The following is a 16664-nucleotide window of genomic DNA, read 5'->3' as shown; positions in this document are numbered from 1 at the left end:
AATTTATTAATTTTAAAGGAAATCATTCACAAGTTACTCTACTACTGGTCCTACTGTTCTAAGAATGTACCAGGCACGTTCTTTTCTTTTTCTCTTTTTTCTATTATTATTAATTTTAATGGGGTGACATTGATAAATCAGGGTACATATGTTCAGTGACAACACCTCCAGGTTATTTTGACATTTGATTATGTTGCATACCCATCACTCAAAGTCAAATTGTCTTCCGTCACCTTCTATCTGGTTTTCTTTGCCAGGCACATTCGTGATGTCTCTGAATGTGATGTCCTCTTGTCCTCTTTGCCTCTTTGCTCTTTCTCCAGATAGCTCCATAAAGCAGCAATTTTCAATCTTACATCTCATGGCACATGTAAACTAATTACTAAAATTCTGCAGCACACCAAAAATATATTTTTTTGCTGATCTGATAAAAAGAAAAGGTATAATTTTAATTCACTCACACCAGACAGCAATTGTGTTGGCTGTTGCCTTTATTTTTATTTTGACAATATAAGGAAAAAAAGGTCAGTTCCTCTGACTAGTCAGATTTTACATTAAAATTTTTTTATTGATTGGTTTAAGAGAGAGAGAGAGAGGAAGAAAGAGGGAGAGAAAAAGAAACATTGATTTGTTGTTCCACCTATTTATACATTCATTGTTTTTGTTTTGTTTTGGGGTTTTTTTGGATTTTTTGGAGGGTTTTTCTTTGTATTTTTCCGAAGTGAGGAGCAAGGGGCGGCAGAGGCAGACAGACAGACTCCCACATGCACCCAACCAGGATCCACCCGGCATACCCACCAGGGGGCAACGCTCCCCATTTGGGGCATTGCTACACTGCAATCGGAGCCATTCTAGCACCTGAGGCAGAGGTCATGGAGCCATCCTCAGCGCCCAGGGCCAACTTTGCGCCAATGGAGCCTTGGCTGTGGGAGGGGAAGAGAGAGATTGAGAGAAAGGAGAGGGGAAAGGGTGGTGAAGCAGATGAGCACTTCTCTGTGTGCCCTGGCTGGGAATCAAATCTGGGACTTCCACACGCCAGGTCAACACTCTACTGCTGAGCCAACCGCCCAGGGTGCATTCATTGTTTGATTCCACATGTGTCCTGACCAGGGATCGAATCTGCAAGTCTGGCGCATTGGGGCAATGCTCCAACCAACTGAGCTACCCAGCCAGGGCAGGTATTGCATGTTTTAAAAATTCTTGTGGCACACTGGTTGAAAATCACTACATAAAGTCATTTGCTCAAATGTCACTTCCTCAATAAGGGGTCTCCTGAACATCCTGGAATATCTTATTCTTCTGTCCTGTTTAATTTTACTTTGTGGCATATAGTAGTATCTAATACACTAGATACATATATATTTTCTGCTTCCCTTCATTAGAATATAAGTTCTATAAAGTATAAAGATTTTTCTGTTTCATTCACTGCTATCTCCTTAGTGCCTATAAGAATGCTTGGCACAGCCCCAGCCAGATGGCTCAGTGGATAGTGTTCTCCTGGCACACCAAGGTTGCAGGTTCCAGTCAGGACATGTAAGAGAAGCAATCAATGAGAACACAACTAAATGGGGCAACTAAGTGGAACAGCGAATTGATGCTTCCCAGCCCCCCTCTCCCCACCCCCCTACCCACTCAATCAACCAATGGGGTGGGGGGAAGAATGCCTGGCACAGCCCTGGCCAGGTGGCTCAGCTGGTCAGAGTACCACCCTGATGTGCCAGTACAGGATTGCCAGTTTGATCTTCTGTCAGGGCACATACAAGATGTTTCTCTCTCTCTCTTCCTTTCTCTCTAAAATCAATTAAAGTTTTTTAAAAATAAGAATGCCTGGGCACAGAGTAGACACCCAAATATTTGTTGAATACATGGAAGATGTTCATCCAGAACATCTCCTTTCAGTTATAAGGCACATGGGAAATCTCTGAGCAAGAAGATATCTTTTGCTAGTATCAGTAGATCTCAAAAAGTTTGTGGAGGCCCTGGATGGTTGGCTCAGCGGTAGAGCGTCGGCCTGGCGTGCGGGGGACCCGGGTTCGATTCCCAGCCAGGGCACATAGGAGAAGCGCCCATTTGCTTCTCCACCCCCTTCCTTCCTCTCTGTCTCTCTCTTCCCCTCCCACAGCCAAGGCTCCATTGGAGCAAAGATGGCCCGGGCGCTGGGGATGGCTCCTTGGCCTCTGCCCCAGGCGCTAGAGTGGCTCTGGTCGCGGCAGAGCGACGCCCCGGAGGGGCAGAGCATCGCCCCCTGGTGGGCAGAGCATTGCCCCTGGTGGGCGTGCTGGGTGGATCCCGGTCGGGCGCATGCGGGAGTCTGTCTGACTGTCTCTCCCCGTTTCCAGCTTCAGAAAAATACAAAAAAAAAAAAAAAAAAAAGTATGTGGAGCTTCTGCCTGCACCTTGAAATAATTTAATCCCATCTTTCATTGATTCCAGTTGTTCATTTATTCATTTATTCTTCATAGTTATGGAGTCCTTATTATGTGCAGATACTATCCTATTACTAGGGATCCAGCAATGAACTTTCATAAAGTTTATATTCTAGCTGGGACAGGGATTGGGTTGGGGGGTGGGGTGGGAGAGAACAGAAGAACTGTGTTTCTTATCCTTGTTATTGCACCATGTTAAGCCACTATTAAATTTACAAGTCTTTCTGGGTTATGTATACTCTTTTATATCCTTCTCCTCACACTTGCGCTGTCTCCCCTGAATCTAGAACTTTAATAAAGTATTGAATCTCTTACTTTTTTCTTGCAACAGGGAATTATCAGACAATTACTGTTTTTGGCCAATATTCGAATACAAAGTCACAGCTCTGACACCGAGCTGATTATATAATATATGTGGGCATTGTGCAATGATAACTTCTAGGAAATGCAACAGTAAAAAAGTTTCTCATTAAATAGTTTCACTTCTCTTTGTGTAAAAGGGTGCAAGCTTTTCTTGCCTGACCAGGTGGTGGCAGTGTATAGAGCATGAGACTGGGATGCAGAAGATCCAGATTCAAAATCTTAAGTCGCAGGCTTGAGCGCAGGCTCATTTAGCTTGAGTACAGGTTCATCTGCTTGAGCATGGGGTTGCTGGCTTGAACACTGGACCATAGACATGACACCATGATCACTGGCTTGAGGCAAAGGTCGCTGGCTTGAAGCAAAGGTCGCTGGCTTGAGCCCAAAGGTCACTGGCTTGAGCAAGGGGTCACTCTCTCTGCTGTAGTTCCCCAGAAACGGCACATATGAACAACTAAGGAGCTTCAACGAAGAATTGATGTTTCTCATTTCTCTCCTTTCCTGCCTGTCTGTCTCTATCTGTCCCTCTCTCTGGCTCTCTGATTTCGTCATACACACACACAAAAAAAGGTGCAAGCTTTTTTTTTTTTTTTTTTTGTATTTTTCTGAAGTGAGAAGTGGGCAGGAGAGGGGCAGCAGACAGACAGACTCCCGCATGTGCCTGACTGGGATCCACCCGGCATGCTCAGTGTTGCTCTGCTGCAATCAGAGCCATTCTAGCACCTAAGGCAGAGGCCATGGTGCCATCCTCAGCACCTGGGCCAACTTTGCTCCAATGGAGCCTTGGCTGCTGGAGGGGAAGAAAGAGATAGAGAGAAAGGAGAGGGGGAAGGGTGGAGAAGCAGATGAGTGCTTCTACTGTGTGCCCTGGCCGGGAATCGAACCTGGGACTTCCACACCCCGGGCCAATGCTCTATCACTGAGCCAACTGGCCAGGGCTGGTGCAAGCTTTTGACATAAGGAAAATAACTTCTTGCAGATATTCATTAAATGTTTACAAATCACTTAATGAGATCCTGTTCATGACTAGTACATGATGCCCTTTATGGACACAAGTGAAAAATACAGATTCCATTCTCTAGCACAGGGGTCCCCAAACTTTTTACACAGGGGGCCAGTTCACTGTCCCTCAGACCGTTGGAGGGCCGCCACATACAGTGCTTCTCTCACCGACCACCAATGAAAGAGGTGCCCCTTCCGGAAGTGCAGGGGAGGGATGGATAAATGGCCTCAGGGGACCGCATGCAGCCCGCAGGCCATAGTTTGGGGACGCCTGCTAGCAGATGGCACTTCCATTGAGACTAGCACCATACCCCCAAAATATATAGTTATATAACTCTGTAAGGAGACATAGTGGCCTTGGCCAGTTGGCTCAGTGGTAAAGCATCACCTCTTTTTTTTTTTTCTTAAAAAGAGAAATAGGCTGGGATGCGGAGGCCTCTGCAAGCTGATAGCAAGACAGAGAGAGAGAGCTCCACCCCCAAACCTGCTTTATTCATAAGGCAAAGTGAAGTTATTAGCAAATCAAAGAAATAATTAAAATAAAGTCACATTTCCAAGGCAACCCAAGAATTCTCCCAAGTGCAGAAAACCCTCCACCCTGTATAACATCTTAACTTCATAAAACAAGTGGTAAAAAGAAAACTGCCTCCAGTCTCTGAGGGACATGGAGAATAGGGCAAGTAGAAACAATCCAGCATCACAACATGGAGGTGTGGAGAAAAACTTAGCTTTTAGCACCTTAACCAAGCAAGTGAGGTGGAGGTTTAGGATGAGTGTAAATACTCAGCTTTATAGCCAATATGGAGGTGTGGGGTGAGAACTTAGCCTTTTACTAAGCCTTGAACTACAAGAGCTTTGCTCCTTGCAGTCTCCCACAAACTTGCATAGGATTTCCTGGGTTTACCACATACCCTGATGTTGAGGACCAGTTTGTCTTGTAAAACAGTAAAAGACTCAGTTACAGAGCCAGCTGGTAGACAAATTCTTGTGAGGTTGTATGCTTTCCTGTAGGATGGCTGATATGGCCTGAGTTCACTGAATGGTGCATTTTCTCTCTTGGTCACAGTATTTGTTTCTAATGTATAAAACTCTGCATTTTTCTTGGGTTTGAATATACCTAGGGAGGAATCTTTTCCCTGGAGACGGCATAACAGTTCCATTGAGTTGGAAGTTGAGGTCACTGCTTGGCAGTTTTACGCTCTTATTTTCACAATATGAGAGGCAAAACATTCAAGTGGTTTGGGTGATTTAACCTAACTCTCCAAAAGACAGAAATTTGCTACACAGTGGGGATAGAAAAAAGTATAGCTAGAACCAAGAATAGGTTCTAGTCCATCCATGTCCATTAAATGGAATAAAAAGCAATATTATAGAGGCAGGAAGTTACAGGGTATGATTTCTAAGGAATGAAGGTTTAAACCAAAAGCCTAGGCAAGGAATTCAGGTCAGATTAACTGTTGACTGAAGGAAACTGCTGTCCCTCACTCACACACACACACACACACACACACACACACACACACACCTGTGCTGCCACCTCCACTGCCCCTGCCCCTCGCCCCTCACCCCCACGGGCTTTCTGAGCGGCCGCCACCGCCCCTCACCCCCCCTCAGCCCCCCTGTTCTTTCCCAGCTGCGGCTGCTGCCCCTTGCCCCCCTAAAGCGTCGCCTTGTGTGTGGATGTCCGGGGTTTGATTCCCAGCCAGGGTACACGCCCATCTGCTTCTCCACTCTTCTCCCTCTCCTTTCTGTCTCTCTCTTCCCCACCCACAGACAAGGCTCCGTTGGAGCAAAGGTTGGCCCAGGAACTGAGGATGGCTCCATGGCCTCCACCTCTGGTGCTGGAATGGCTCTAGTTGCAATGGAGCAATGCCCCCTAGTGGGCTTGTGAGAACCTGTATGCCTCCCAGCTTCTCACTTCAGAAGAAAAAAAAAAGTGTTTCCACTTCATCCATACACCCCACCCCAACCTTCCTTTCTCTCCTAGTCAAGTCATTTTGGTTTCTCTTGTTTCCCTGGCCACACTGGATCCTATAGCATAATCAATCATGCTCTTGTCTGTACCCTAGAACTCCTTATCCCTTGGTTTCTCCCCCCCCCCCCTTTTCACCTTTTCTGTTACTTAGTTTAGGATTTTCATTTCTCCTGATGCCAGGTTGCAGAGGTGCTAGTGAAAATCAGTTTAGTGTTCCATAACGTCCAGGAGGCTGCAATGAAATATTTGTAGGCAATCTAGGATATAGGGCCTGAGAAGTGAGGAAACAAATTTTACTGCTGTTGGAAGTCAGACCTGTTTAAGAATTGGGGTATTTAAACCAGTCACCGAGACTAACAGTTATCAGAAAAGCAAATTACATTAATATGAGGTCTAAATTCATATCCTAGAGTCATTGCGCGCGCGTGCGCACGCACACACACACACACACACACACACACACACACACACACACAAAAGGGAGAGGCCCACATATGTGAAAGACATTTATGCAAAAAATCAGTTTGGCCAGAAAGAAGAGTCAGGAAAGCTCAGATATACAGTGATAACCATAGTGTTCGTTTAAGGACTTCGTCAAGGCAGGAGTCAAGTCTAACGGCTAGCATTTTAGGATTTTCCCAATTCCATATGCCTGAGGCAGACGAGACAGCTCCGCATTTGTCGTAAGGTAAAATATATCATATATCGGAATTCAAAAATAATAATAACAAGCAAAAGTTTTCTTTAGATGAAACTCGAGTCACGCAAAAACTCGGTCCCTTAAGAAACCTCGCGATGTTTTCGTCGTTTTCCGCCCCCCCCCCCCACACACACAAACGCCCCCACCCCACCCTGGCGGGAATATTACGGAAGTGACGGCACGCCATGCGTCACGTCATCCGTCGGAAGTATGTCGCGTCCCAGAATTCTTAGAGAAGGAGAAGCGCGTTCTCGCGCTGTGCACGCAGTCTAGTGTGGAACCTTTAGGCAACGTGGTCTGGTTCTTTGCAGGGAAGCGTGCTCTTGTGCTTGGCCAGCCGCGGCCTTGCGGTCCTTGGCAGCGCCGCAAATCTGGTCTTTTTTCATTTTTATAAGAGCTCGCGGCGGGCCGCGCAGCGCCCTGATCCGGCCTTACCATGTTGGTGCTGTTTGAAACGTCCGTCGGCTACGCCATCTTTAAGGTAGGTGGAAGATCGAGCAGTTGGAGGGGGAAGACAGGTGTGTTGGGCAGGCGGAGAGAAGGAAAGACCTAAGTAGAGGATGACATTGCTCAGGATAGAGTGGGTGCCTTTTATGTCCCCCCTCCCTTAAAGGAAGGGGAAGGCCTTGGGCCTGGAGGCGCGTGTTTTGGCGAACACGTGGCCCCGCCGTTTGGGGTGCTGGGTTCTGGGTGAGAGGATTTGGCCTGGTTCGAGAGGAGGACAGAAGCTGTATTAGGATTTTACAGGTTGTAAAGGAGTTCGAGTTTTGTTCTGAGTGACTGAAGGGTTTTAAGGAGAGGAGTGATCTACTTTTACAGGTGGGCGGCAAGGATGTTTCTGCTTTAATCTAAACAAGGTAAAGATTCTTTGATTAAAGTTGATATGAAGGTAAACAGAATTATGAAGGTAGGACTGACCGGCTTGGTTAATGAGTTGAATGTGGGTATTTGGTTAAGGTTGGTGCGTGATGATAGGGAAGAGAAGAGAAATAGGTGGTTGAGTTTTTGGTGGGGGGGAGCTATAGAGTTACAGATAGGCTGTGTGAAACTTAAGAGTGTTTATTACACAGGGAAATGCAAGTGTCATTTCAAATTTGAAGCACAGGAAGAAATCTGGGCTGCTGATAATTAATTTATTAGATTGTTTTAGTAGGGGAAGTTTGAAGTTAAGACTTCAACACAGAAATGATTGAACAGTGGGACATTCGTGTAGTGGGATGCTATTGGAATGTTAGGAAGAATGAGGTAAATTGAGTGCAGTCCACTGCCAGGCACTCTTCTGAGCTTTAGGGATATCGCGATGAAAAACAAAGTTTTCATATATGTGATGATAGAAGGCCCCCCCAACAGCTAGGTAAGGTATGTATAGTATGATTGTAGTTGTCAATCAAAAACCTCTTTGTGATACGGGTATAGAAAGTCTGAAAGGGCACATACCAAAGTATTGATTTGGGAGAGCTTTTCACTCTCCAAGTTTCTCTTCTGACATTTATTTTCAAATATACTTCTATTTGCATTTAGTATGTTAATTGCTATTTTTAAGAAAACCAGTGAAATAATTAAAAACCAAAGATTGCTGGCTGAGCAGTTCAGTTGGTTAGAGCATCATCCCAGTACACCAGGATTGAGTTCGTTCCTTGGTCAGGGCACGCACAGGAAAAACCAAAAGCTGACTTGGCTTCTTTTTCTTCATTGGAGTTATGTGTAATTGTACTATTATTCACTCTTTTTTTTTTTAAGATTTTATTTATTCATTATAGAGAGGGAAGAGAGAGAGAGAGAAGGGGGGAGGAGCAGAAAGCATCAACTCCCATATGTGCCTTGACCAGGCAAGCCCAGGGTTTTGAACCGGCAACCTCAGCGTTTCCAAGTTGATGCTTTATCCACTGCGCCACCACAGGTCAGGCCATTCACTCTTGATTTAAGTGAAACTAACGGAATCTCCTTAAGTCAAGTTAGTAGTATCTGTCAACATAAAATATGCATAGTCTGTATGATCTGTTAACGCCAGGAGTTTATTCTATAGAAAAACAACATGTATTCATATAAAAATATTTTTTTGAAGGACAAGAAAATTTAGAAGTAATTAAATATTTATTGATAAAAGCAAATAATGATATGTTCATACACTGTATTTCTAGATTGTTAAAACCTAAAATTACATTCATGATCTGCTACATATATAGTATGATTACAAAGAATATGCATAAATAAAATGTCACATAGTAAAAAAGAATATATCCCTAAAGGTTAATGACTGTTTCATAGATTTAAAGTACCCCGTATTTCCTTTGCATTTTAAATTTTATTGCATCAGGATATGTCTTACAATTGGTAGTATCTTACTTTTAGAGAAGTCCATAATACTTTCAAGTTTGAATGATAATAGCAGTAAATAACAAAATTTGTTTTATAGAAAGTACATGGTTAATTGATCATATAGGATATGCATATTTTATGTTGGTAGATGCCACCAAATTGCCTTAGTTTCATTTATATCAAAAGTAAGTTATTTCTGTACAAACTTACCAGTACCCTGTGTGATAAGTCAGCTGCTTAAGTACCAGATAAGGTAGAGGTAGAATCAATCCTAAGGTGCATTGATGATCCTCATATATAACATACCTGAAATTGGAATGTCTTACAGTTGATGCCAGGTCAGTTTAATTGGCAGTATGAAATAATGGCATATTAGAAAGTATTCTAAGAAAAACTATGAATATTGCCTGACCAGGCAGTGATGCAGTGGATAGAGCATTGGACTGGGATGCGGAGGACACGGGTTCAAAACCCCGAGGTTGCCAGCTTGAGTGCAGGCTCATCTGGTTTGAGCAAGGCTCATCAGCTTGAGTCCAAGGTCGCTGGCTCAAGCAAGGTGTCACTCAGTCTGCTGTAGCTCCCCAGTCAAGGCACATATGAGAAAGCAATCAATTAACAACTAAGGTGCCACAACAAAGAGTTGATGCTTCTCATCTCTCTCCACTCCTGTCTGTCCCTATCTGTTCCTCTCTCCCTCTCTCTCTCTGTCTCTGTCAGAAAAATCTATGAATATGACATGCTTTTTGCAGGGGTTAAAAATAGAAAGTTATCAGCAAAGATCTCTCCACCCCACCTTGCCCCAAACTAGATCTGAATTTCATCCAGTTGTTAAATGTATCCAGTTGAGCTGTTAATTTGACCAACAATTGGTGGGTAAGAAAACTGGTTTGTTATTTTAGAGGGGAAAATAGCTTCTGCCACCCTCATTTTACATGTACAGTTGTACTTGGAGAATGTAGCTTAAATATGCTTGCTTAAGCTTTGCTATTTAAAGAAAATTATTTAAATGTTTATTACAGGTTTTGAATGAGAAGAAACTTCAAGAGGTTGATAGTTTATGGAAAGAATTTGAAACTCCCGAGAAAGCAAATAAAATGTAAGTCACCTTGAACTAAGAATTTAGCAGTTCATATGTAGGAGTTCCTTTTACATTTTTTCTCTCTGGTTCATATGATATTATGTTCATAACTTTTGTTTTGAAATGTATTTCAGGAATAACATTGGTGTGAATGAGCCTAATTATTATATTTTCTTATTTGCAGCATAGGGTACCTATACTAATTTGTATTAGTTGCAGACTAGATTGGGCAGCGATGCCAAATTACTAATTTTTAAGATATTTGAAAACAAATTGACTGTAAATTAAGTATAAATTTTTTATAAAAGTAGTACTTGTCAAAAGCATGGACTCTGATTGTTTTAACTTTTAGTTTCTCCAACTTAGTGGTATTCAGATGTTTTTGAACTTAATTTGCAGTTTAGTCATTCTTTATGACTTCTATTTCCTGGCTCCCTGTGGAGTAATAACTAGCTAGTAATGCCTACAAAGGTATACCTGAGTTCCCCAAGGTCTCTGGAGTAGAACGTTGATGTCCAGCTTCAGGAATGAGTAGTAGGAGAGAGAAATGGCTTTTCCTTAAGGTGGTCAGGATGGCTAGCTATTTCACCATCTGTGAATTGCCTTTTGAAATAGTCCATTTGATGAATCTGACCCTAGGAAGGACCTGACTGATCTCGTGGTACATGTGGATTTGGGTTATATCCTTGGGTGCTAAGGGGCATTTCGTACTTCATTTAGTATCAAAAACTCACAAGAATAAAAGGAAACTATTAAAGCTTGCTAACGAGCATTGAACCCAAAGAAATGTCATACTAAGTAGAGAAACAAATTATTTCCAGCTTTTGTAATGGCAAAAAGTCAAAATTTGAAATAAATATCCATCAGTGTAATGGATGAATAAATTTTATTATATCTATAGATCTCTTGTAGATCTGGAGAGAAGTCCATGATATGCCGAGAAAATCATGCTTAGGATTTTGTATAATGTGATCACATTTTTGCCATGTTCTTGTGCATCTATAGATGCATTTATTCAGAGAGATATGAGCAAATACCACTTCAGAAAGATGCAAATGGGAGTGGGGTGAGGCAGAATAGATGAAAATATTACTTTTTCCTTAAATGTTTGTATTGTTGAATGTGTATTTAAGGGACCACTAGGGTGTTCTCTGACCTGGTAAGAAAACTTTGCTTTTAGCCTCATCAGCAGTAGTGCAATATATATAGCAGTGACCTGGAGTGCAAAGGTTGCCAGTTCCATCTGGCCCTCACCTCAATCCCAAGGTCACCAGCTTGATTCCTGGTCAAGGCACACATGAGAAGCAACCAATGGATGCACAGCTACGAAGGACAGTGAATTGATGCTTCTCTCCCTCTTCCCCTTCCTCTCTATATAATTTTTGTATTTTATTTTATTTATTTACTTATTTTGTGACAGAGAGGGATGGAGAGACAGGAAGGGAAAGAGATGAGAAACATCCATTCTTTGTTGCAGCACCTTAGTTCTTCATTGCTTTCTCATTTGTGTCTTGCCGGGGGTGGGGGGGGGGGGTTACAGCAGAGTGAGTGACCCTTTGCTCAAGCCAGTGACCTTGGGCTCAAGCCAGCGACCATGGGGTCATGTCTGTGATCCCACGCTCAAGCCCGCGACCTTGGGGTTTTGAACCTGGGTCCTCAACATCCCAGTCTGACACTGTATCCTCTGCGCCACTGCCTGGTCAGTCTCTATCTAAAATTTTTAGAAAGAATATTTTAAGCATAATAGAAGACTAGTTTTCTCATGTTAAAGCTTTATGCTTTAATTGGCTAGGTTTACTTGATTTATTGTTGTCGATGTATTCTTGTTGAGACTGAATAGAAGTGATCTCACTCAAATATTTGTTGCTACCACTGAGACAATAATGAATTGAATATATATATTTGTTTCCATATAAAATAATGTTACTCTGCACATAAGTGTATGGGGAAGAAGGGGGTAAAATAAGGGTAACAGAAACCAAATCTGACAAGCTGTTGTTTAATGGCATTTTTACTGGATGGACAAATCAATGTTGTGAGATTCCTGACCTAAGATAGACTCAGATGCCTTTTCTTAGGCCTCTTTTATGCTGTATTAGTAAAGGAACCTATGGCTCGCGAGCCAGATGTAGCTCTTTTGATGTCTGCATATGGCTCGCCGACAAATCTTTCATAAAAAAATAATAACATTAAAAATATAAAACATTCTCACATATTACAATCCATTCATTTCCTCATGTTCATGGTTGCAGGTGGCTGGAGCCAATCACAGCTGTCCTCCGGGACAACACCAAATTTTTATTGGATAATGTGTAATGTACATGGGTCATTGTATGGCTCTCACGGAATTACATTTTAAAATATGTGGCGTTCATGGCTCTCAGCCAAAAAGGTTCCCAACCCCTGATTTAGAGAAACTGGTTATTTCGTGAATAATATCTAACTCTGCACCATGATAACTAATAACAGGAAAGTTTCTTTTATCAGTGTATGCTTTGGAAGCAATCCAACAGCCTTTCCTAAATGTGTAGCTTTTGCACAATTCACTGTGGTTCCATAACATTTTTTTTCTTTCTTAATTCTAGAGTTAAGCTAAAACATTTTGAGAAATTTCAAGATACAGCAGAAGCATTAGCAGGTAAAGTCACAGACTAGCTTTTGTTTTTGTTTTTGTTTTTAATCTTGGCAATTTGTAATTCTTACTAAAATACTCTTCGCTTCAGTTGCCTCAGTTAACCTTATTCAATGTTGTCAATGATGCATTCTTTTTGGAACTGAATTTAAGTGATCTAACAATTCGTCACTACCACTGAGACAACATTGAGTTAGCTTTTTTTACCATAGGGCTGGTTTTACCCCCCATGTGATGGGAGCTGAGAAGTGGTTAAATTGATCTCCCTATGGAAACCAACAGCATAATGCTAAAGCACAGTTCACTAAAAGCTGTTCTACAAGGGACCAAGGTAATGTGGTCAAGCACACAGCTTTGATCATTTAATACAAGGGTAAAGTTGAGAATAGCCAGAATTCACAGTGGAAATAATAAAACAGCTCTCCAGAGGTGTTCATTTTTAGTTTGATAAAGCACAATGTTATTAAAAGTTTAAGGACAATATACTTGTAGATTTGTATGTATTTTAATACAAAAACTACTGAGAGACATGAGTTATTATCTAAAGAGGGTACAATATATAATAGAAGAATGGATGACTCATCCTTTAGTTAGTCCTCATGCTAGAACAACAGACATACAGTAGTAATAGTTTTTTAACTTGGCTTGGGTTCCATAAGCAATAGGTTTTATAAGGTTGTTGTTTTTTTTTGATATTGGGGAAAACAAGACCAGATATAAAACCCTAATCATAAATTTAGTTGCTTAAATTTTATGTTAAATCAGCCACTACTTGGTGGTATAATTTGAAAGTGAAGAGCCATAAGAATGAATATGAAAGACCCAGATTATTTTGTTCATCAGCTACAAAAGGGTATAGTTCTCTTGGGAAAATCAGGAATCCAGTTAAATATGCTGGAATATTAATGGGCCATCCCAATCTTGGCAGAGGTGTGAGCTGAAGGAAGACCCAACAATGAGGCCAATATTTTAATCTTAAAAAATTGTTCCAAAGGCTGTTTCATTAGTAATGAAAGCCTTATAGAGCCATAAAGCATAACCTGGTAAATTTTCCTGAGGAATTTTTTAAAGGATCTGTTTATCACAGCTTTAAAATTAAATATAGGTTAAATGAATAAATAAAACTAAATATGGATAGAATTTTGGTAAAATTCCCAAGCAAGATTATGTTAGCTGTTCTCCTACTCTGTGGTGCATTATTCATGTGGACTGACTTATACAGTTCCTGAAGTTGTAAAGCGCTGTAGCCCTGATCCCAGGTGGCCTCTTTTGAATTCCTTTTTGCATATAAGCTCTTTAATCTTTTTAGGATATTTCTGGTCAGTCCTTATTAAACTATTAAATGGGCCAGTCCAACCTCCACCCAAATATGAAGCAAGTTTTTACTATAGACAAATATTTTTGGATAAATGAATGAAAATAATGAGCTCTGTCAGGAATCTGGTAATAGAAACCTCTACAATGTCTTTTCTCATCTATTTTTGCCAGAAAATAGATAGTCTTAATAGTAAGATGACAGAGTGCATCCTGAGAATTAAACTTCCCACTGCCTGTTACAAGGTAGTTTTGATGTGACAGAAGCAAAATTCAGAGTTTGTAGACATCAGAGTATGCATTTAAAAGCCATAGCCTAAGAAAGAACCTGATGGGGTGTGATGTCAGTTTATATTGGTCCCAGAAGTTCAGATATACCATTTGCATGACCTTCATACAAAAAACAAACAAAAAAAGAGGTTTGTTTTTATTCTTGGTCAAAGTTTCAAGTTACAAGTCTTCCAGAGAGTCACAGTAAAAGTTTGGACCAGCTTCCATTTGGATGAAGTGAGAAAATGACCGTACTAGGTGGTGCTGAACCGTGGCCATTAGAAAAGATAAGTAAAGGAAAGACTAGCTTCCCCTTTCCCTCTCACCATCTCTATATATCATCTTTTTTTTTTTAAGTTTTTTTTTTTTTTTGTTTTTTTTTTTTTACAGAGACAGAGAGTCAGTGAGAGGGATAGACAGGAACGGAGAGATGAGAAGCATCAATCATTAGTTTCTCGTTGCGCATTGCGATACTTTAGTTGTTCATTGATTGCTTTCTCATATGTGCTTTGACCGTGGGGCTACAGCAGAATGAGTAACCCCTTGCTCGAGCCAGAGACCTTGGGTCCAAGCTGGTGAGCTATTGCTCAAACCAGGTGAGCCTACGCTCAAGTTGGCGACCTTGGGGTCTCAAACCTGGGTCCTCGGCATCCCAGTTCAACGCTCTATCCACTGTTCCACTGCCTTTCAGGCTCTATCATCTTTTAAAAAGTACATAATATGAACAGTAAGTAACCCTTTTTGATGAAGGAATGACAAGTGTATATGTTAAAATAGATCTAGAATAGTTTTACTTTTATGAAATTGTAGAATATAAACGCAGCTAAGGAAAATTAAGGACTAGGAGTAGGAAGTTGAGTAAAAGTTTTTAATTATAAAAGATAAAAAACTTGAAAGAATACAACTCTTATTAAAAATTAGATTATTAAGGAGTCAATGTTGTACAAAATGTAAAAGGTTAAACCCCAATAAAAATAGGTTGCATCTTAGCTTCTTAAGAGTGTAGAGGCGTTGGTAAGAGCTGTGTAGTAGCCAGAATTTTTTGTCTTCACTCTTCATTTCCCCAGATAACAAGATTAAATTGACTTGTAATTCAAGTGGATGGACATGTAGTCAGGAGGGAAGAACAAGTATCTGGCTGACTAAATGCTTGGTCTTAGAAATTATGACAGATTTGCTTCCTGCAAGGTGTACTATAAATTCAACTAAACCCAGACAGATAGCAGAAGCAGTGTTAGTCCATTGTGGGTCCAAACCATCTAAGCATAGGTCTAAGAAAGGGTGATAGTATAAAAGTAGCATATTTAGAACTTATCCAAAATGAAAGCTGACCCAGATAGGCTGCCTTCTCAGTAAGTTCTCCACCATTGCAGGTTTTATTTATTTATTTATTTTTATTTTTTATTTTTTTACAGGGACAGAGTGAGTCAGATAGAGGGATAGACAGGAACGGAGAGAGATGAGAAGCATCAATCATCAGTTTTTCGTTGCGACACTATAGTTGTTCATTGATTGCTTTCTCATATGTGCCATGACTGCGGGCCTTCAGCAGACTGAGTAACCCCCGGCTCGAGCCAGTGACCTTGGGTCCATGCTAGTGAGCTTTTTGCTCAAACCAGATGAGCCCATGCTCAAGCCGGCAACCCCAGGGTCTCGAACCTGGGTCCTTCCGCATCCCAGTCCGATGCTCTATCCACTGCGCCACCGCCTGGTCCAGCCATTGCAGGTTTTAAAACATAGGCTTGCTGACGCCTGTGGATTGGAAATTAGCAAAGATCAGGCCCCAATCAGATATTCTCATACAGCAGCAAAACCTTCAAAATAAATACACTCCTTTTTTACAAGAGTTTTGACAGGCTTTGGGGGTATTTTGCAATCTGGAGCGCCAGTCTCATTCCAAAATAAAATGTTTCTAACGTTTTATGATTCTAGTTCTGAGTTCAAAAGAAGCTTCATGTGGTATATAGGGAAAGGAAGGCTGTCTCTGGTTTAACTTCTGGTTCTGGAGTAGAAACGAGGGTGGCAAGAGCAGACAAGATTGTGAAATATATAACTTGTAAAACATTTTTCTTCGTTGTTTTGTTTTAGAAGTAATGTTCAGTTTAGCCTATTTGAAAGAGTGTTTATTTTGCTTTAATTTTTTTTTATCTAAATAAGATCTTCTGTTCTTACAGTTAAAAATTTGAGAGTTAACTCTTTTATTTTTATTTTTTCTGAAAAGCATTCACCGCTCTGATGGAGGGTAAGATCAACAAGCAACTGAAGAAAGTTCTGAAGAAAATAGTAAAAGAAGCCCATGAACCCCTGGCTGTAGCTGATGCTAAACTGGGAGGGGTCATAAAGGTAAAGTTATGATTTTCTTTCATGCTTGCTAATCAGAACTCCCCATACAGCATAGTGACTACAAAGCCAAGCTTTTGTAATAAGTTCTCATACTTGATCTTTTTTTCTTAGGCCACATAATAATTTATTTCAAATATTATTATCAGGACCAGGTGTGTGTGTGTGTGTGTGTGTGTGTGTTCATTGTAGAAAATATAGATACAGGACCAGGTGTGTGTGTGTGTGTGTGTGTGTGTGTGTGTTCA

General features: G+C 41.1%; 1 protein-coding gene and 2 non-coding genes across 4 annotated transcripts in view; all 3 read left to right on the top strand.

The window, feature by feature from the left end:
- The first annotated feature begins 6686 nt into the window (after window positions 1-6686).
- The window catches only part of NOP58 (NOP58 ribonucleoprotein), a 29630-nt gene continuing 19652 nt past the window's right edge, over window positions 6687-16664 (top strand). Inside the window, exons 1-4 of one of the 2 annotated variants that reach the window (XM_066345411.1) lie at window positions 6687-6944; window positions 9802-9878; window positions 12446-12498; window positions 16298-16419. In XM_066345411.1, the coding sequence (XP_066201508.1) occupies window positions 6900-6944; window positions 9802-9878; window positions 12446-12498; window positions 16298-16419 (297 nt within the window). In that variant the 5' untranslated portion in view covers window positions 6687-6899. Of the gene's footprint in view, window positions 6945-9799; window positions 9879-12445; window positions 12499-12704; window positions 12824-16297; window positions 16420-16664 lie in introns of those variants that run through there. The other variant, XM_066345413.1, reaches the window with a different exon arrangement.
- Window positions 11663-11748, top strand: LOC136379283 (small nucleolar RNA SNORD70). Its single transcript, XR_010746758.1, has one exon. It is a non-coding gene; the product is annotated as a small nucleolar RNA SNORD70 (small nucleolar RNA).
- On the top strand, window positions 12602-12685 carry LOC136379282 (small nucleolar RNA SNORD70). The gene has a single exon (XR_010746757.1). It is a non-coding gene; the product is annotated as a small nucleolar RNA SNORD70 (small nucleolar RNA).

The sequence above is a fragment of the Saccopteryx leptura genome, chromosome 7 (assembly GCF_036850995.1).
Source record: "Saccopteryx leptura isolate mSacLep1 chromosome 7, mSacLep1_pri_phased_curated, whole genome shotgun sequence".
Taxonomy (NCBI): domain Eukaryota; kingdom Metazoa; phylum Chordata; class Mammalia; order Chiroptera; family Emballonuridae; genus Saccopteryx; species Saccopteryx leptura.
Note: the sequence above shows the minus strand (reverse complement) of the source record. Positions and strands in the feature narration are given on the sequence as shown.